Source organism: Cupressus sempervirens, chromosome 2 (assembly GCF_028749045.1).
Source record: "Cupressus sempervirens isolate cs-2001-9-10 chromosome 2, ASM2874904v1, whole genome shotgun sequence".
NCBI classification, from domain to species: domain Eukaryota; kingdom Viridiplantae; phylum Streptophyta; class Pinopsida; order Cupressales; family Cupressaceae; genus Cupressus; species Cupressus sempervirens.
The window spans coordinates 165,931,995-165,955,131 of NC_143119.1; the positions used below are offsets into that span (position 1 = coordinate 165,931,995).

The 23,137-nt window shown below is 35.1% G+C and overlaps 1 protein-coding gene across 1 annotated transcript in view; it reads right to left on the reverse strand.

Annotated features, from left to right (window-relative positions):
* Positions 1-23,137, reverse strand: part of LOC149571571 (phosphoribosylaminoimidazole carboxylase, putative / AIR carboxylase) — a 216,522-nt gene that overhangs the window by 149,864 nt on the left and 43,521 nt on the right. The window contains exons 5-7 of the mRNA XM_089813080.1: positions 22,883-23,021; positions 16,170-16,225; positions 15,965-16,038 (exon numbers count right to left, since the gene is read on the reverse strand). Coding sequence (XP_089669206.1) covers positions 15,965-16,038; positions 16,170-16,225; positions 22,883-23,021 — 269 coding nt within the window. The remainder of the gene's footprint in view (positions 1-15,964; positions 16,039-16,169; positions 16,226-22,882; positions 23,022-23,137) is intronic.

Below are 23,137 nucleotides of genomic sequence, written 5' to 3' on the forward strand. Positions count from 1 at the left end.
AATGATGGCGCAATGTTTTTCAAAAACTTGTTGGCTCCATCTTTGGTTTCTCATGTACAACAGGATCAGGAACAAGAGCTACTAAATGCAATTCCTCAGTTAGTTTCTCCAGAGGACAATTAGAATTTGTTAGGAACTTTCACATTTAAGGAGTTACAAGAGGTGGTTTTTTCTATTCATCTGGATAAGGCTCCTGGCCCGGATGGGTATACGGCATTATTTTTTTTTAAATGTTGGAATGTAACCAAGTGGGATCTTTGGTCTGCATTAGAGGAATCTACCAAAAGCAGATCCATGCTTAGAAATCTTAACACTGCTAACATTGCTTTGATTCCTAAAGTCAGAACTCCATGAACATTTGCAGATTTCAGATCTATTTCATTGTGTAACACAGTTTACAAGATTTTCACAAAGGCCATCTGTCTACAGTTAAAGAAAATCTTAACTAAAATAGTGTCCCCAGAACAAGGTGGGATCGTTCCTGGCAAAGAAACAGTGGCAGGAACTATAGTTGCACATGAGGTACTACACTCGATCCATTCAAAACAGTCCCCTACTATGATGATCAAATTAGACATGATGAAAGCATATGACAAAGTGGCAATGGTTCTCCCCTTTAAAGTGCTCCGCAAATTTGGGTTTGATGAGAAATGGTGTAAATGGATTAGGGCTTGTATTACAGGACTTTTCTTCTCCATGATTGTGAACAGTGAACCAATTGATTTCTTTCAAGCCGCCCAAGGTGTGACACAAGGTGATATGTTATCCCCATCCTTATTCATTCTTATGGTTGAGGCGTTTTAGTAGGATAATCAAATTCAAACAGGATCGGCAAAAATGGGTAGGTGCTCAAATCGATGGTACTTCCTTTGCAGTTACTATTTATCTGTAGATGAATCATTATTGTTTGGTAGAGCATTAGATTTGTACATAGCAATATTAGGGCAAAGGATTAATGATTACAAGTCTAATTTATTTTTTGTTTTTAACAATGAAGTGGTCTTGAAGAAGTTGACAAACGTGTTGGGTTTTTCTCAAGAATCCCTGCCATCACTATATCTTGGTATGCCTTTGTTTGCTGGAGATAGTAAAGCTGCTCACTGGAAATCAATTTTGGAAAAAATTAGGAGCAAGATCTTCTCGTGGAAATACAAGTGGTTATCTTTGTCAGGGAAAATCATGTTGGTAAAATTAGTTTTGTCATCAACTCCAAATTACATCATGTCGGTCCTCAAAGCTCCAGCTGCTACTATTAAACAAATTTAAAAATTAATAAGAGATTTCATTTGGAACAGCAATATGTCTGGTGAAAGGAAAATACCTTTGATATCTCGCAAAGAAATGGATAATGATAAGGGAAATGGTGGGATTGGGTTACATGATATGACCAAGAGGAATGTTGTGTTTGGAGCTAAGCTAGTATGGTATATGTTTCGCCAGCCAGAACGTAAGTGGTAAAAAATAACTCTGCAAGGAAAGTACTTGGACAGCCTAGATCCCAAGCGAATCTTAACAATTTCGAAGCCTCCAAATGGATCAGCTATGTGGGATTTTTTTATTTCTTCTAGAGAGCTTATCACCAATTTTGTATCTTAGGAAGTGAACAATTGTGAATCAGTTAAATTTTGGGAGAACTCGTGGTATGGTTCGCCTTCTCTTATGGCTACCAAAGAATTGAAGGATGCCATCGAACTTATTAAAGACAGCTGGGGCATTTTTTTTGATTGATTATGTTATAGCAGTGGAAAGATTTTCTCGTAAAGTCATTTGGAAAGATCCATTCAAATTAGCTATTTCTCACGATCATGTGCTTGCATAAAATTCTTGTTGATAAAAAGGTTTTTCTTTAAAAAAAATCTAATGATTTGATTTGGGCTCCCTGATATAACGGTGGGTATTCCATTAAGGCTGGATACGGGATTCAGTGTTAGAGGGAACAGCGGCAAGTAAGGCAGAGAGCATTTTTCTTTTGCTAGAATAGTGTGGTCTTATCAAAGGCGGGGTGCTTCACTTGGCTTGCACTAAGTAAGAGAGTTTTAACAAGTGATAGATTGCAGAAGTTTAAAATCTTGCAGCCTTTTTAGTGTGTATTATGTAAGGATGTGATGAAAGATGTGGATCACCTATTTGTTCAATGCAGATTTGCTTAACAATGTTGGTATATGGTAATGTCTAGACTCTAAAATGAACTTAATGATGCCTCATCCAAATACGTGATGGGAAATGTTTGAATCATGGCCTATTCCTTTTACCAAATCCAGCTTTGCTTGTATTGAGAAGTGTTCTCCTGCATTGGTGGTCTAGGCAATTTAGTGGGAACGTTACAAACATATTTTTCAGAGTAGGAGTTCTCCCATAGAAGTCGTACTTGTGGGCCTGCGGAAGTCTATTTGGGAGGTGGTCAATGCAGATGTGAAAGAAAAGGTTTGTAATTTCAATTTTACCACTAGGATAATATGCTTCTTAAGGAATGGAAATATATTCTTGTTCCTCCATTCATAACTCCGTCCCATTTGATTAAAAAGGTAGACAGATCACATATTCGAGGAAAACCTCTGCCTATGGGTTTTTTTAAGGTAAATTTTGATGGATCCTCTAAGGGGAATCCAAGTAAATCTGGTTGTGGCATTTTCTTAGGAAATTATGTTGGTGAGATTGTTGCATTTGAGTGTCTTCCTCTTCCCCAAGGCTCAAATAATTTGGCCAAGTCCTATGCATTGCTTCACGGGTTGACCCTAGCTAAGAAATTCAAGCTTCAAAAGATTCAAGTGGAAGGCGATTCAACTCTTATCATTAATGTTTATATTAATAGGAGTATTCTTAAATGGTGAATCAGATATGTTATGCATATTATCTAGAATATGTTAGATTTGTTTCAATATATCATGTTTCTCACACCTGTAGGGAAGGGAACTCTACATCTGACCTTGCGAATTGGGTAGCTATCGGTTTGAATTTGGACTCCACAAGCATGAACATTTGTGTGAATAAATTTTCAAATCTGCAGCATATCATCCCTGCAGATAAAAGTTATATTTGATTGTGATAGTTGCAAGCTTGGACAGCTGCTTGATGCTTGGAGTAATTATACAGCAAGATAAGGGTGTTGAAGATGATGAAATAGATCAGCTCGGGGCTATAGATGCAGAGGTGGATCTGTTGGTGAAAAGGTTCTCCAGTTGTCCACATAAGTAGTTGATGATAGGAAACAAAACAGAATACTTATATTCATAATGAGAACAAAGATATCCCAAAGATTTGAGATGAAACGCATCACAGAGATTTGTGTAAGTCCCTAAAAAATTTCTTGATTGAAATGGAGCATTTCAATATAATGACTTCCTGAAATACCCATTTGAGGAAAATACCGTTGCGAATGGGATTCGATCTGTTCTTGAAGCCTTGGAAATTTGAAGCAAACAAGACTATTAGGAATGAGTACTTTATTAGTAACAATAGCAATGTCAGAATACTGATGGAGCAGGCTCTGAGAATGACTTGCTCTGGACTTTCATAGCTCCCTGATTAATCTTCATCCTTGTTGCATCATTTCCTCTACATTAATCCCCAATGAACTTATCAGTGGTCTCCCTGGTGGAATTTGCTGATAGGAAAGGCGACTCACCAATGTGGGGTTAAACATAAGAAAATAAGAAACCATCGGATAATTGCAAACATATCATACATGGAACTGACTTCAGATAGGAATATCATACAGCAGAAGTTTATAAGGTGGCTTAGTGATCATTAAGGAAGGCACAGACTTCTATGAAACTTCAGAGACAAAGCTTCTTCATTCAATATCGATTTTGGGAAAGCCGGTAGGAAAAGATCATGGTCCTTTGTACAGTCTGCAGAGTGGGGCTTTTCCATCTGTGACTATTTGTTTAAAATACATTCTTGTGTATTGCACAGTGCCACTAGAAAATGTTAAGGTTATGGCCTTGTCATTCAAGCATATGGATGCTACATAGATGTGACAGTTAATAAGCTTATGAAGCATTTGTACGCAATTTTTTTTGTATAAGCTATGATTTAGGGTTTTCTTCCTGGATTCTTTCCCTAGTGAGCATTTGAATCCGGTTATTATATATATATATATATATATATATATATATATAACATGTTCTCTTACACAGGAAATTGAAGTTTTGATCAAGACTTTTCCCTCACAGTAGCCTCATAAGATGGAGAGGATACTAGATACCAAAATTGCCAGGAGGACAAGGAGAAATGCCTACAAAAACTATTTGGTAAAATTGCATGAATTACTTGATAGTGAAGCAGTCTAGATAGATGAGTTAGACATTAAGAAATATGGAGGTACTTTTAAAGAACTTATCTCAAGTGGACTTGAGATTCACCAGCATAGGGAGTATGATGCAGGGGAAACCCCAAAGCATGAAATTTGATCAAGAAACAACTATTTTGTTGTTTAGCAAAATGCTTATTCCCGTCCCTGTGAATAGAAAATGTTTAACTATTTCGCAACTCACCTATCTACAAACTTGCGAAATGGTGTCTACTTCAAGAAAACTCCCGGAATTCCATTTAGTATAAATGGTGTAGTACCACTAGGAAATTGTCCAGAAATAAGGCTTATTTTGTAGACCATTGTACATTGGTCAAGTTCAGTCAAAGGGACCATTAGAGTTAGTAGAATCTCACATAAGTCCAAGGAGTATTGCTCAAGTCATTTTAGCAAGATTTGACAGGTTGCAGAACAAGTATTGCAAAGTTACAAAAATTACTTTCAAAGTTGCAAAACTTGTCATTTTGCAACTTTGCAACTTTTTGCAGAACAAGTATTGCAAAGTTACAAAAGTTGCTTTCAAAGTTGCAAAACTTGTCATTTTGCAACTTTGCAACTTTTTGCAGAACAAGTATTGCAAAGTTGCAAAAGTTGCTTTCAAAGTTGCAAAACTTGTCATTTTGCAACTTTGCAACTTTTAGAAGTTGAACAACCAACTTCATGCAAAACGTTTGGGAAGTACAAGAAACTACTTGGCGAACTTTTAAGGAGTGAATTCAAGACAATTAGGTCAAGCTACAGAAGTTAGAAGTATATACTAGAAAAGTTTGAGTTCTTGGAAATAAAGTTTTGTCTCAGTTTTCTGCAAATTGTGTGCAATTTGAACTACCATTAGAGTATATGCATTAATAAGGCAAGATTGAAGTCTGTGACAGATAGATATGTGTTAACTTCATTTTCCTCTGTTTCAGTAACTTTTAATTGTGTTTTGTTTGCTCAATAAGTCAAAGTTCTGTGACATACAGTAAAACCCTTGTTTGTCAAGGTTTTGAAGTAATGGGACCCTTTACTTGACTTCCCACTTTAGGAATTTCATGGCCATTTGGGAATTACAAGTAAAAGGGATGTGATATCATTTTGTTTTGGTTTTAAGCAGAAGTTGGCATGGTGGAGAACAAGCCAGCCCTAGTCGGGCATCATCAAGTGACTAGCCTGTTAAATTGTGTGAATTGAGTTGTTTAGTTGCAATCTAGGTGGTTGGGTGGAAGGAAATTGGTGAAGCATAATTGCTGAGTTAGGACAAACCTTCTACATGTGCTGGATCAAAGAGGAGAATCTAGTTTCTTAAAGATGGAGATCTAATTAGGCCTAGTGACGTAATAGGACTAGTGAGCAGTTTCTTATCATACTTGAGCTCTAGGACCTAAGACATTGGAGATTAATAAGCTCCCAATAGCATATCAGAAACCAAAGTTAGTTTGGCAAGTCCTGTAATATTCCCTCTAATAATGAAATTTTAACAGAAAATAATAGTTGAAACATAATTAAATAAATACCTTGTCAATCTATTCATGTATATATCATATAGTAAAAGTCATAAGAGAATATTTGTAACTATCAGATTAATAAAGGATTGCAATATACCCTTGTGAAAATAATTAAGTACTAAATTATATTATAAATCAATAATATAATATGATATTCATACATGATAATAATATAGTGGTCACATACTTACTATACTACACAAATAATTAAATGTCACTCAAATATCATTTTGCCCACATTAGAATTATCACATTTTCACAAAGGGTAAGATCCATATGAGCCATGAAGTCAGCTAATACAAATTTAGGCAAATACATATTAAAATATAAGATGATTATCAACTAAAGAATCAACATTGGAATATATTATATTAAGATTGACAATAAATGACTTATACAATCACCAAATATAATATGATCCAAAGAGCATGTCTTTTCTTAAGATATAAGAAGACACCAAATCATACGATTCAAAAAAGGATGGGAAGAATAGATATTAAATAGTGAGCATAGATAAAGGTGAACATGGGAAGGATAAATGCTGATAGGATAGATGACCAGGAAGTAGTAGACTAAGCACAAGCATCGATCATAGAAGACAACTAAGACAAAAGAAAAGAGAAATGAAGGAGTCAGATTTAAAATCATTTATAACTTGTGATAACCACCAACAGTGAAGGAATGAATTGAATGGAGTTTGGAAAGTATATACAAATCATAAAATATAACTATTGATCAATACCAAAGCAAAGAAAATTAGAAGTTAATCGGGAAAGCCATTGGCCAGTCACAAATCATCCTAGAAGTAATCTAACATTATTTAAGGGGGTCGATACAGGAAAAACAATGTCAACCACGCCATCCATATAAGAGAGAATGTAGTCAAATATTGGCAAGGAGACAAATCTTCAACAAAACATTGCAACCGCGGAAGGGATATGGAAGAAGTTAAGATGTAATCTTGGTCAAAGACCCAAAAGCATCACACAGACAAGTAGTAAATACACATTGTCTCTGCATCAATGTTATCAACGGAACACATCAAGCATGACCAACCAATGGTGTCACAAACTGATTCCAATGCAAACATTAGTGATCTTATAAATAGAGTAATAGGAGGCCCTAGATAGTAACAAGACCAATCTCCAATGAAGAGATAGAGACAAAATAAGAAGAGATCCTAAGAACTAACGTATCACAGTAAACTACTAATAGAGAATCATATAGAGGGACTAACGTAGTAGAAGACCCAAGAACACTAGAAGTATTTGATCTTTAGTTAAGACTAACATATTCTGTGTAGAGAATTACAAGAGAACTGATAGCTCTCATAGGGATCCAGCAATGCCTAGTCAAAGGACATTCGTTATGAATGTCGAGTCTTTCAAGATTAGAGGGCATTCAGAAATTGAATGTCGGATTCGGATTTGAATCCAGAGGGAGAGATTTGTAGAGAATCTCTTAGAGACAATATATATTATAGTGGTCAGTCATATGCATATGTCAGAGAAGAGACTTGATTAGAGGTGGGATCTCTGCCAAGTAATGTCTAAGAGATCCCAAAGCCCTTGGGAAAAGCACTGCTCGTATGACAATTTCCTAATCTTGAATTAATTCTCACTAGAGAATTAGGTGATCTTTCCTAAGGATTAGTAAGGGTAGTAAGGGATAGCATCTAGATCTTGTAATAAATTAGCTTACCATATTTTCTAACTTGTTCTAAGATATATATATATACACATACACTTCCTATTGTGTATTAACGTTATATTGCAAGTTCTAGCACTTATCCTTTGAATCCAATACCTGGGACATCCCAATGATATCAGAGCATGATCTTGCCATCCAGTAGGGTAAAGGTGAATCGATTTGTCCTATTGAATAAAAAGAAGTATAATAATATGTTTGCATAATATTCAAAGAGTTGGGGCAAGTTATTAAACAAATAATAATAATAATAAATGAAAATAAAAATAATACTCTATAAGAAATTTTGACTCCCCCATTGGAAGGAAGAACATTTAACTTGAAATAATTATTGTCAATTCATTCAAATAATTTATAAAATAGATCAATGAATAAATTAATAATTATGATAAATTATTCCATGTGAATCAATCCTACATTCACAAATCCAATTAACCAATCAAGTTGAATCACGAGTAACACTCAAAATATATGTAATTACTCAAGGTTGTGTCATTAAATTCAAACTAGGAAATTGAAGAAGAACCATGGGATGAATGAGATCTAATGATTTGCTTGAGGACAAGCAAATTTGGGAGGGTAGGACTGTAATATCCCCTCTAATAATGGAATTTTAATAGAAGATAATAGTTGGGACATAATTAAATAAATACCTTGTCAATCTATTCACGTATATATCATATCATAAAAGTCATAAGAAAATATTTGTAACTATCAAATTAATAAAGGACTGCGATATACCCTTTTGAAAATAATTAAAAGTAAATTATATTATAAATCAATAATATTATATAATATTCATACATGATAATAATATAGTGGTCACATATTTACTATAGTACACAAATAATTAAATGTCATTCAAATATCATTTTGGCCACATTAGAATGATCACATTTTCACAAAGGGTAAGATCCTTATGAGCCATCTAGTAAGTCAGCTAATACAAATTTAGGCAAATACATATTAAAATTTATGATTATCGACTAAAGAATCAACACTAGAATATATTATATTAAGATTGACAATAACTGACTTATATAATCACCAAATACAATATGATCCAAAGAACATGTCTTTTTTTAAGATATAAGAAGACACAAAATCATTGATTCAAAAAAGGATGGGAAGAATAGATAATTAAATAGTGAACAGAGATAAAGGTAGATGTGGAAAGGATAAATGTTGATAGGATAGACGATCGACAAGTAGTAGACTAAACACAAGCATCGATCATGGAAGACAACTAAGACAAAAGAAAAGAGAAATGAAGGAGTCAAATTTAAAATCATTTATAACCTGTGATAATAACCAACAATAAAGGAATGAATTTAATGGAGTTTGGAAAGTATATACAGATCATAAAATGTAACTATTGATCAATACCAAAGAAATAAAACTAGAAGTTAATTGGGAAAGTCACTAGCCAATCACAAATCATCATAGAAATAATCTAACATTATTTAAGGAGATCGATACAAGAAAAACAATGTCAACCACACCATCTATATAAGACAGAATGTAGTCAGATATTGGCAAGGAGCCAAGTCTTCAGCAAAACATTGCAACCGTGAAAGGGATATGGAAGAAGTCAAGATGTAAGCTTGGTAAAAGGCCCAAAAGCATCCCACAAACAAGTAGTAAATGCACATCGTCTCTGCATCAATGTTATCAATAGGACACATCAAGCATGACCAACCAATGGTGTCACAAACTAATTCCAATGCAAACATTGGTGATCTTATAAACAGAGTAATAGGAGGCCCTAGAAAGTAACAAGACCAATCTCCAATGAAGTGATAGAGCCAAAATAAGAAAAGATCCTAAGAACTAAAGTATCATAGTAAACTACTAATAGAGAATCATATAGAGGGATTGACGTAGTAGAAGACTTAAGAAAATTATAAGTATTTGATATATAATTGAGACTAACATATTTTGTGTAGAGAATTATAAGAGAAGTAATAACTCTCATAGGGATCCAACAGTGCCTAGTCAAAGGACTTTCCTAAAGAAGACTCCAAGATTAGAGAGCACTCAGAAATCAAATGTCAAATTCGGATTTGAATCCAGAGGAAGAGATTTGTAGAGAATCTCTTAGAGACAATATATATATTGTAGTGGTTAGTCATATGCATATGTCAGAGAGGAGACTTGGTTAGAGGTGGGATATTTACCAAGCAATGTCTAAGAGATCCTAGAGGCCTTAGGAAAAGCACTGCTCGTATGACGTATGACGGTTTCCTAATCGAGGATTAATTCTCACTAGAGGGTTAGGTGATCTGAGAGAAGCCCCTTTCCTAAGGATTAGTAAGGGTAGTAAGGGATAGCATCTAGATCTTGTAATAAATTAGCTTACCATATTTTCTAACTTGTTTTAAGGTATATATATACACTTTCTATCGTGTAGTAACATTCTATTGCAAGTTCTAGCACTTATCCTTTGAATCCAGTACCAAGGATATAACAAGTCCTTTGAAAATTTGTGGAATTGTGCCTTAAAAAACTTAGGTCGACCTAGTTCTCCATTAGGTTTGATCAGGGCAATTTTTCTCATAAGGTGGAGCTATTTGAAACCCATTACAGAAAAGCCATAGACAAGTGGTGTGGGAAGTTGAAAGGTGTCTCAGGTGTGGGAGCATGATCTAGGAAAGCAACTAAGCTTGGTGGGTATAGTGTTGGGCCTAGTCTCCCATGGTGAACCTAATAGTAAGTTGATGAAATTGATTGATGTCAGGGTTGTGGCATAGTCAGTCTCGAGTGTGAGCCCATGTTTCCATAATTCTACATCAACGGCCTACATGTATAGCCTTTCCTTAAATCTCAAGCCATTCTTACGAGATGGATTGCAAACAAACAAGCACATCCTATATTCTACTATGAGCATTCATTTAATCATCGTTTATTATTCATATGCACATAGATATAATTATACCACAATCACTTGTAAGAAGGAAGGATGCTAAAGATGGTCGATCTAATATAATATCAAATTGTCTATCTAAAGATATGTTCTTGGATGTAAATGTTTATCAATCTTTATGAATGAATCTTAGTCCTTTTGTGTGTTCTTTGTGTTGATTGCTTAGATAATTCTTGACAATTGTATCCCTATGGCAAGGGACTCCTAAATGTATATATTGTTGGATGATCTTCCATGCCTTATACTCTGATCTTCCCTTTAATGAGTACCGATTGTTGACTGAGTGCTGATTATTTATGCCTTCATTCAGCACCTATGTATCCCCTTCAATTCATAAGGTTTGAGTAACCACTTTTCATTGTTACCATTTGAGAATAATAAGTTATTCCCCAAATTGATCTCCTTTGGATGTCCTCCTAAATGAAGCCTTCTACACTTTATATCCTTCAATGTAAGAGAAAGTCACACCTCTTCATAATGGTCAAAACCTTTCATGATTATGACCCTTCAAGAGGATCGCAACACTCATCATTGCTCCCCCTTTGAAAAAGTCACTTCCTTTTCTTCCCATTCCTTTCTTCTTGTATTAATATAAGCTGTTGATTCGAGTTCAGGGACGGATTTGGGTTCACAAATCAGATTCCCAAATTCGTGAATAAAAACTCTCATTATGATTTTTAAGGATTTGTGAGAATATATGTGTGTGTGTGTATACACAAAAATCAGATTCACAAATTCGTGAATAAAGCCTCTCATTACGATTCGTAAGGTTGTGAGAATATATATATATGCATTATATATTCAAAAAATAAGAGAAATATGCATAATTATAAAACTAAAGCATTTCATACTACGAATCTATGATGCTTGACCATTGATCAAAGACAAACATTATGATTCAAAAGAAATTCATCACATCGAATTTATAAAAATACATATAAACTTATAGTTCAATAATGTTTGAAACATGATTCAATGATCATGAAAGTGTTCTCAATCATCAAATCGATTATCTAAAAAATCTGGATCATTGGGGTCTTGAGTGACTGTAAGTAATAGATCCGTGTTATCATTGGAACCAAAACCAGCTCCACTAGCACTAGAGGATATTGTATCGTTATCTACATCAAGCAACATGGCTCTAGCAAGGTCTTGAATCATCATATCCAAGTAAGCCGACTTCAGCGCCACATCTCAAAGCTTCTCTGCCCCCTTCTTGTATTTTGTATCCTTTCATGATAGGAGGCATAGGTTCTTGTGAACAAAAACCAAGTCTTCTTCTTTTTTGGAGCCTTATTGGTTATGCTTGACTGAGTGGATAAAGAAGCATGTACTCCAATTGTACTCAGTAGCAGAAGAGCTAGCAACCTAGAGAGAAAACAAACAAAATTAAGTGTTAAACTACATTGCAAGCGGCCAAAAACAAATAAAAAACACTTAAAATTAAAAACTTACTTGCGATAGGATCTTTGTGGCAGGAGGCTAGAGGTACACGTAATCTTTCCCATTGAGATACCACCATGTAATTCCATTCTTCTTTGATCATTCAAAGCAACAAGATCTGCATCTTTACCTAACATAAATAATTGAAAGTCTGTCCAAACATTGTCCCCCACCTCTAGATCATTGAAGATCCTACTGAATGCCCTCTTATACCTACTAGCGACCTCAGCATCTCTATAACGTGTCATTCTCCCCGAAATAGAAAGTACCTTTGGGGTATAGAACCTAGGGGAGAAAGCATAAGCTAGGAGATGCAAAGGTGTAATCATCTTGTTCTAGCGGTGGAGAACAATTTCTTCCACCATTTTGTGTAAGGTCTTTGCAAGATCGTTCTCTCTCCTTTGTATGATCTAGGATACAAATAAAAATGATGTTCATGTCAAGTATCTTGATGTGAGTTACGTAAATTAAAAGTTTTTATATTCATCTATCTCTTAATAATAATAAACTAGGATAGATAATTGTATTATAACTTACCAATTTGACTTTCTCCAACATGGTGGAACAGAAAGTGCCTCTAGGGTATAAAACCTAGGGGAGAGAGCATAAGCTAGGAGACGCAAAGGTGTAGTCATCTTGTTCTAGCAGTGGAGAACAATTTCTTCCACCATTTTGTGTAAGGTCTTTGCAAGGTCGTTCTCTCTCCTTTGTATGATCTAGGATACAAATAAAAATGATGTTCATGTCAAGTATCTTGATGTAAGTTATGTAAACTAAAAGTTTTTATATTTAGATATCTCTTAATAATAATAAACTAGGATAGATGATTGTATTATAACTTACCAATTTGACTTTCTCCAACATGGTGCCTATGGCATCATAGATGCCCCCCAAGCATGGTCAAACCATGTCAACAAACATAAGCATAAATATGACAGGCTCGATGAATTTCAATACATAATCCACCCAAGCCTACCAATCATCATCCAATATTATTGCCTTGACCATTTGGACCCTTGTTGTATTGGATTGTTTCCAAATACCCCATTGGTTGCTCATCACCATTTGTGACAATGCATCTTTCACCCTCACAAGTCATCTAAGGACAATTATGTGTGATGCAAAGCAGGTTTCAACCACCTAAAAACATGTTAATAGTAAGTTAGTAACACATTTAATTATGTAAAACATGACATAAACCCATATTTCATAAATGAAACTAAATAAATTAAATTTTTAAGTTTACCTTAATAATTCGAATTTGGAGAAAATTATGTAATGTGTCAGTCACATATGGTGATTTGTCACAAACTATTGAATTTCCCCAAACTCCTTACATAATTGTTTCATCTAATCTATTTGGGTGGCAATGGCTTGCATTACCAAATTGAGAGAATGGAAGGTGCATGTTATCCCAAAGATGTGATCATATCTAGCCTCTACCAATGCACCAGCGACCTTGCAAACTTTTGCATTGTTCATGATAACTTGGACAACATTATCACTACCCACTGCCTCTATGGGATCAATGAGAATCTGAGCAATAAAATCAGCATCTTTTACTTGTCCCTCGTAGTCTACCACCTTCAAAAACATTGTCCCTCTAGGGAACACGACAATAACATTAATCAATGGTAGTTTTTGGCATTTGTAATCAGTCCATTCATCTGAGACAGTGGACACACCTTTTTAAACCCAAGAATATCTTATGGGTTTTAGTTGGGTTTCTAGATTTTCTCTCATTGTGCAATAAAGTGGTGCACACCTTTTCATATCTAGGGCCTTGGCAACCAGAAGGTGCATTATTTATTGCTTGCATCGTCTCCCTCCAATAAGGTGATCTAACTAAGTTGAATGGAACACCATTTGCAAAGAGGCAACATCCAATTTTTTCATCAGCTATATCTCTCAACACATTTTGAAATGCCTTATCTAATGGACCTCTCTTGTAGGAGGTGATTTGTGGTTCTCCTACATCATCATCATCCCTAGAAGACATAGGCAAGAAGGAATGTCTATAGGCTTGGTGAATGGGTGGTGTCATTGATTCTTGTTTCCCGCTATAAGCATTGTGTTTCCCTTTTTGAACTAATTTGTTAGCATTTTCTTGTTCTTTTACAAATGTTGTTATTTGTCCAGCTGGCAACCCTATCTTATCTATCCCCTCGCACATATTAATCCCTTTACCCTCAAGGCCCAAGAAACAAAGTTTGACTCTAGAGTAGGATCTTCTATATTGTACATCACAAAAATTACATTTCCAAATGAAACCCCCATGTCCACTACACTATGAAATCCATGTAGTGTGTTTTCATAACAGAGAACCTTTATCAATTTTATATTGAGATCCCTCCCCACCCATTGAGCTTTGACTACTAATTGCTGCACTTACAATCTATAACAAAAATGAGAAAAAAAATCAAAACTTCTACAAAACTTAGAATAAATATGAAACTTTAGAAAAACTTGAAACAATGAAAGAAAAAACTAAAGAAAATGGTTCAAATGCATATCTTCAACACTCAAATCTACCTTTAGGAAAGTATTTGTCACTCCACAATCAATCTCCTTGGATTTGAATCACTTCACTTCAAACTCGTAAGAATGAGAGAGAAAATGAGTCCAAAAAACAATAATAATAAAAACCTATTTTTAAGTTATTTTGGCCCCACACTTCTTTTTTGGCTTCTAGGTCCGCAAGGGTCCGCTTCGGATTTTTCCGAGTCCACACGGATTCATAGGCAGTCTGAGCAGGGTCCATAAATGACCCTGTGGTTCTATGCACAGATCCATAGGGTTATTTATTGACCCATTACGTATCAATTTGTGGATCCAAACCCAGCACAGACCCGGATCCGATCCACGGGTCGGACTTGCAAATCCAGTTACGCGGCCATTAATGCTTACCTAATTACTTTTGTTCCCTTTTTCTTAATCCCTCTGTCACCTTTTAAATAAGTTGTACTCCATTTCAAACCTCTTAACCTAAAATTAATTAGTAACTACATTATATGTCTTATTATTTTCATAATGCAGTTTTTTATTTATATTATTTATTATTAAATCATATTCAAAAAGGGGACATTACATTTTTAGCTAGCTCCTTGTGTTTGTTGCTCAATTTTTATGCTTATGCTATTGCTTATACTTTCCTTTCTTAGGTTATTCAAAATTGTAACTATATTATGTCTTATTATTAGTTATGTATTTATTATTTTTATAATGCAATTTTTTATTTATATTATTTATTATTAAATAATATTTCAGAAAGGGGACATTACATTTTTAGCTAGCTCTTTATGTTTGTTGCTCAATTTCTATGCTTATGCTATTGCTTATACTTCCTTTTTTAGGTTGTTCAAACAGGCATCTTATTTGTTGTACTTCATGTTTCTTACAGTAATGCTTTGGGCTGGGGCCCCAATAATAGGTCCCCAAAAAATAATCAAAAAACAGCTAAACTGGATAAAGAATAACTATGGAGTTTTATGTAGTGTAGAAATTAGAGAAACTCCACAAAGTCTTGGCTCGCATTATTAATATCCTGGAAAGAGAAGTGAAACTCAGAGTCCCCAGTCACTTGGTAATCATAAGAGTGCAGTGACTGCTAATAACAAAAAAAAGGAATTCATGCTCAACTGGTCAATGCAATAATCATGTAGATAACACGTGTATGTTCATAGTTTTGGTTCTTCTGGTAGCATAGAATGTGACAACTTCAAGAGAGAGAAATATGAGGTGGACAACCCTCTATATAAGACAACAATGGACAATACAGTAATAGTCCACAGAAGTTTAAAGAGCAGATCTTTACAATTCCTATAAAGAGTTGAACAAAAGAAATGAATTCCTTTTCTATGAATTTAAACACAGAAGAGAATAACAACCAATAGGTATATTTAATGATGATACCAATTTGGTTTTTCATTTTAGACGCCAATTTATTTCACTTTGTCAAAAGAGATCTCTACAGTATGAGAGTAACGGAATAACAGCATTAATTGAATATGGAGCAAGTGTAGATATTTATCATGTTTACAGTTACTACACAGTAGCACCTTTAGAGAAGGGTCAGAGCTAAATTCTACATACTTGTGGGTAGTTTCAACTACTGGAAAGCAACAAACAGTGCCATGTCTTCCTCTTGCCACAATTACAGCTAGTTCCTGCATTATTGAGAACTCACGTTCAAATGCTAACAAAAGAAAAAATATTCAAGCATTCACAAAATAGAAATCATGAAAATGCAGTCTACTTTTCCTTCGGGGGTTATATTCGTCCTTTTAATTTAAGTAACCTTGATAAATGGTGCCCATTTCTCTGCATACAACCCATGCTCATAACCTCCTAATGCTGCAACCAAAAACATAGAAGAAAAATAGGTATTTACTTTATGTATAGAAAAGGATAAAAGAAAGCACTAATTTACCATTCCAAAAACAAAGTCCATCTCCAAGAAAACGAGAAAATATTATGGTGAAATAATGAATTGCCTAAATCCTCATAAAATTTAAATCCCAATAAGAGGAATTATTGCAAAAGCTTGCACTTCTTAATAACAGAAATAAAGGTTGATTTTGATAACACGACACTATTTTGGAAAAATATAGCTTAGAACATACATAAAACATGAGCATAATCAACAAAAATGTTGTACATGATGAGAAGATCAAAGAATTCCAAGATGATTGAATTAATCTTGAAGCTTGCGAGGACAATGTGAAAGAAATACAACCTTTGAATTCCCACATGGTGGAAAAGAACCAAAATAAAATCATTGCACATCGGTGGATGCAAAGAAAGATAAGTTACCACAAATAGACGGACTGATTACTATTAGTATTTTATCAAAAAAATCAAAATATGATGATCCTCGTAGGAACATGGAATGGATGAGTAAGATAGCTCACAGGTATCAATAGATTTGAAGAAGCTCAAGGACAGTAAATTTGCCAAAAGCTAATGCAAGTTAAATATAAAGACTAGATGCTCATCCCATTCCCACTAGACCTATGTCGCTCTCCCACACCCTCAAAGATGTCTCTCATTCTCACATGGACACGACAAATAAGTTGTTAAAATAGGGACCGTGTGAGGTGAAGAGAAAGGCCCACAATCAAAGAATAGTCATTCTTTGTTTCAGAATCAAGTCAAAGTCATGGCTGCAATGCCCCCAAATTATTCATATATCATGGAAATAAGCAACCACAACAGTGACGCAAATAAGCCCTAGGGGAACCCATGTGCAGAATACCTAGCTTCCAAAGCAATGAAACCAACATATTCCAAACAACAACATTGCAATACAACATGAGCCTTCCTATTTCAATAGCGATAAACACCTTCTACTTGAAAGGAAAACCAACAACATAAACCTACAAAAGCCAACGTTTAATGCCTTCAAGCCCTCAATTTATAGACTCGGGTATCCCAACAAGGTCTCAAAATACCATGGTAAGAATCATCACAACCACTCAAGGGAGTGCCCTTCAAAATAGAATGTAACTACCAACAAAAAAATGTTTAACTTCAATTATAGTTGTCATATGTAACTCCCATGTGCCTTGCCATTTGGAGTTGATTTTGTTAGCATTTTATTTTTCCCCTTTTAAAAACTGTAAAATGATTCAGCATGTATGGATACTCATTTCTTCAAATTAGAATGGGAAGCTTCTTAGTAATGAAAATCCTAAGACTCTAAACTAGGGAGGTAATTTGTCTCTTTATTCTATTCTATCCATAAAAAAAAATTTGTGTTCCATCAAGATTCAAGCCAAAGGAATTATCCTAATTGGTCTTGAATACAAAGTGTTTCAAGTTTTAGTTTGTTGTGTCTTTTCATACTTTGTTTTTATCTAGTCTTTACAAGATTATGAAATTGAGCAATTTTGAATCATTTATCATGCCAAATGGAAGAAATTGTTGAAAAATTTGTCAAGCATTCAAGCTGAATGTGATTTTGAAAGTTGTATTCCAAATCATCAAGTGCACAAGCAACAAGGGTGCATTTGAATGAGTAAAATTTAATGTCAAAATATTTCAAGACATTAATAAAATGTGCAGTTTATGAAATTTTGAAGCATCAATATTAAGGGGGTGCGAGAGTCTGATGGTTGCACCAAATGGATATCTAGATTTCCAAAATATAAGGCATTGTATTGAATTGCACATTAGCGAAGCCATGCACCCTTGACAATGGAGCCAATTTCATATCAATGTACTCAACTATGCAAATAATGGACTAGAGTTTTCAAATGACATCCGATTTCTCCATAATATTGACTTTTCAAAAAGATAGAAAAAAACAAAATTAAAATATAAGTTAAGTGAAAAATCTTCTATAGATATAACTACTACTAGGAACCATGGAAAGCAAGTGTTTATTTTGTGAAAGAAACAAATTTACTAATATGAAAAGAACCGGTTACACAACTCTCACAAATTTCAGTCCATCACAAAGCAAAATTGGGGCAAGAAGTGTAGGTGAATATTGTGTTGATTCCTAACAACACAAAAAAGATCAAAGAGCTATTCATATAAGTATAATTTAGCAATTTTAGAATTCAAATGGCAGTCCCAAGGGAAAAAACTAAACATTAAACAAATAACTTTAGATAACAAATCCTTAGACTGAAATTTGTGAATTCAGATTAAATATTTCAAAAGCGTCATCAAATAGATCATCATGGTTGAGAATACATGCACTTAATGCTGAACCACCTCATAGAGTAAATCAAGTAAGATCCTCCCCAAAAAACATAATCAAGAATATGACATAGAAAGGGATGAATTGTACAAGATAAGACATAAGGGAGGAGACATCAGATGACATAGAAAGTGTCATGGAAGGGCCTCTACTAGGAACATAAGAGGATATCAACATTGTAAACAAAGGTATAGGTACAGCTTTGGATATGTCATACAAAAGTCATCCATACGTACATCTGTTGTAGAGACCCTATGGAGGATCGGGGTGGCAAGAGGATAGGCACGATGGGCATGGGCATGGAAGCAGCTGCACAACTAGTACAGCTAGTAGGATAGACAAGGCATCCATAGTAGGTAGGTTGTCAAGGGGCTGGCAACAGGCCATTCTTTCTAGATTGGGGAGTAAAGAAGATAGCCTTTACAACTTCCCAGATCTCATTGTAGCCCATTTAGTTCCTTCATGACGTAATCCACATTCCAAGGTACTGGACATTAAAGCTACAAAGAGTATGGCCCACATTATATGCATCACTACCTCAAAGGGAGTGGAGACAACACAGCCTATTGCATTAGTAGTCACACCCATAAGAGTACCTCCACCTCAGGCCACTCAAATTGTTACCACTCCTACACCATCACAGATCATAGCCCCAACAACCATGGCTACTCAGGGAAAAAAGAAGGAACGGGACACTAGCAAGGATGGTGGGATGGATGCGGAGGAGACAGACAACTTACTTTCTAGATTTCGGACAGGAGTGGAGGATATACTGCCACCCTCCCCAACTTTGATGGGAGAATACAAGGACATGGATCTCTAGGTGGAAACTGTTGGGATGGAAGGTGAGAGTCAGCACATAGGAGAAGGTGGAGCTGCAACAAATGTATAAGGCCCAACACCCTTTGAAGAGTGCACATAGTGATTCCTAGCAAAATTAGAGGCCATGACCAGTGCCACATGTGAAATAAGGATAGAAAGAAGCAGATATGAGAGTATCGATCTCTACAACAGTCCCTATAACACTTCATGAAGGCAGGTTGCCACGAAGTGTTTAAGAGGATTTTCACAAAGCATGGTTGACCCAATGAAGAAATGGAAGAACGGATACAAAAACGGAGAGCCCCACAGACCATACAAGAATCTAGCGCACAATCAACCATTATGACTATCCTCTCACAAATTGAGGAAACTTTTAGGTCCACTTTTGTAGAACTTCAGAAGGTAACTTGGGAAGCGGATGCAAAAAAGTTGGCCTTTGTAGAGAAGAATAGGATGGATGCACTGAGACTTCTACAAACAGCATGAACCAAATAGTTGACAATAGAAAGGATGTGAAGCTACTTAGACAACAGCTTGTGCGAATGACAGCATCTACCACTCTAGAGACATCTTCTCACCTGTCTCAATAGCCCACTAGCCTAATAATTTTGTTTTGGTTGTTTAGAAGATGACTACTTTTTGAGGGAGGAAATAATGAACACTGGTAATAAAGTAATTAGGGTATAAAGAAGAGTTGTTATCAAAACATGTGTACTGAAGAGCCACAACGATTGGTTTTCGTAACCAACTAGAGCGCTATATGTAGGAATTAATGGGAATTGAGAAAGATATGATAATTTGGAGAACATTAGTAATAGTGGTAATGTAATCCTTTGGTACAATCAACAAAATGGCATTTTGTCATTTATGTGTGATCTATATGTTCTTGTTATTGGGTTAGTATTCTACTCACATTGGTACGTAGTTGTTGTATATAACTTCTATACTTACCATATTTGGCATATGAATACTTCCATACTTGGCATGTAATTACTACCATATCTGGCATACAAGCACTTATATTGCGTGCGAATGCTGCCATATGTGGCAGACAACAGCGCAATGCTACTTTACTATTAGCATAGTGGTCTCTCATGAACTTATTTTCCACTGCATGTGTGTGTGTGTGTGCGTTTTGTATGGAAAAACACAAAGCAACCCCAAACCCCTCCTAAAATGTGATCGAACCTGCAAATCCAAACCCAAACTGGGACCAAACTTAAACCTCGGTTATCTCTTGTTTCTAAGAGACATATGGGCACTTGCCGATTCGAAGGGTGTGTTTAGGTAGAAGGGCTTTGATCTCTGATGCCCAAGCACATCATTTTCAGAGCTTCATTTCCTTGTCAGGTTTTAATGCCATTTTGGAAATTTAATTCAGAGTTGTGGGGATTTACACAACCTACAGCAATATGCTTGCATGTTCCTCAGTGTCATTGAAGCTGACATCAAAAAGGAGAAGTGGATTGTTATTGTGAGATGACTTTCTGAGGATTCTGGCAAGGTTGGCTTGGGTTTTGAAGATATTTCTGAGGTATTTGAGCATAAATATGCATGTTAATACTCATATTCATCTCAGAAAAATGAGATAAAAAATAATGTATGTGGTTTCTAAATATTTTTGGAGGATTCAGTGAGTTTTCCAAAACTTTTTAATACTTAGTAATTTGTCTAGATTAGGAAAAAAAATCAGACAAGTATTCTAAGTCTAGATCTGAGTTTGAAAGGTTTTTTATTTACAAATAAAATTTCAGAATTTTCAGTTGCATACTTTTGGAGATACTGTTGTTTTTTCCTTATCCCTATTTGGGGATATTACACCCTTTCAAGTACTAAATAAGAAGGTTTTAGAAGCCCTGTACTCCAAAGATTGTCAGTTCAAATACCTCTACCTCATGTTGCAGATTGAGATGGAAGATCAAGATATAATTCACATTGAAATCAATGAATCTGTCCAAATATAGAAACAATTTAAAAGAGGACTTGAAAGATCAAAGGTTGAGATCCCAAGCTCAAGTAGCTCAACAATCTCAATTAATAGAGTTCAAACAATGTAAGTGTGCCAAGAAAAATCAGGATCTGGAAAAACTCCAAATGGCAAAAGAGAAGGCCAAAGCTCAATTAATGAAGGCTATGCCGATGGTCCAAACAGCCAGAGAAAGAGAACTTTTGGCTTCTCATCACTTCAGACAACATACTGAGAAGATCTACAAGTTACAAGCAGCTTTCTATCACCAGAAACTCCTTCAATGTCTATATCACCTTCAAGGATATCTCCCAACTCCACCCTCAATGATGATTGTTTATCCTCCATTTTGTTGTTTAGAAGAAATGATGATTGTTTATTCTACATTCTTTTGCCTAGAAGAGGACTTTCCTTTATGGGCCCTAACATAAATAGAATAAAACATATTATTTATTTTTAAGTTTTATTTTACTTTCAGTTTGTGGGAATGGTTATATTTTGTTGGCCGGTTGAATTAGTTTTGGTAGTTGCCAATGGTTGGAATTCCTTGGCAACCATCATCAAATTGATATAGTTCTTCTACCACTAGATAAATGGACCGTGTTGTTGGAAGTGTTCCCTATCCCAATTTCGCATGAGAGCATTGAATGAATGAAGCAACTATCATATCTTTTGAATTAATATGCTATTTTTGAATAATATTATATGTCTATGAACAAAGTTACCTGTGCTTTGAATAATTGTATGGTCCATTTAGTAAGTAAGCAAGATCTTGAATATGATTGCAATATTCCCACTCAACTTATCATTGTGGACTTCAAATTTACAAAGAAAGTAAACTAAAGATAAGGACAGCAAACTAAATTGAAAATCAAGCAAAGATCAAGCAACTAAAAAATATAGATACTTCTTCAAGAAAGTAGATTTTTTGTGGGAAATAGCCTCAAGATACAAAGCCTGTGGCCTTGCACATCAAAATGCCAAAGACCGCAAAATCTGAGAGCTTCACCCTGGTTAATATCATCGAAGTGGTTTTAATACACAAGAAAACACATTGACCCCAAATTTTAATTATTAATACATGTCCCTTGACTTGAATGCCTTCCTATGCAATGGAGATCTACTACTTAATCAGTCAAAAGTGAGAAGAGGAGCATCTCAATTAGTGTTAAATGTATAGGTGGCAAAATACACGTTGTGATCAAATAAATAATAGCAACAGTGTAATCTAAGGGCAAAGGGATATGGAAACAACTCAATTCCTGAAATAAAGATAAAATAGAATATCGAGAAGGAAATCAATTGTAAAAATGGCAACAAAGCTAATGGTACAAAACTATATTATAATTTGCTGGATATCATTAATTTATTGACAACAAGAATAGCATGACATAGAAGCTTAGAATAGAGATCAAGGAGCCACTGACTCAGTCATATGATAGTAGATGCAAGGAATTTATTTGCACTGTGCATGGCCAAGACAATAACGGAGTATTAAACTAATAATACACCTTACCAGAAACAGCTGTAATTATATCCTCTTCACAGTTTGCAACAGCATTGCCTCGGCCATCATAAGCAAGACGTCTACTTTTTATCATCAGTGGATAAGAAAACAGATCACCTGCTAGTTTCGCACTTTCAAAGCAGTCAATCTGCAACCAAATGGATTATGAATTCACTAAAATTTTCAAGAGCTACAATACCTAATAGGATAAGAGTCAATATTCCCTAACTTTAACACTAAATCACATGAAGAAATAATAACCAT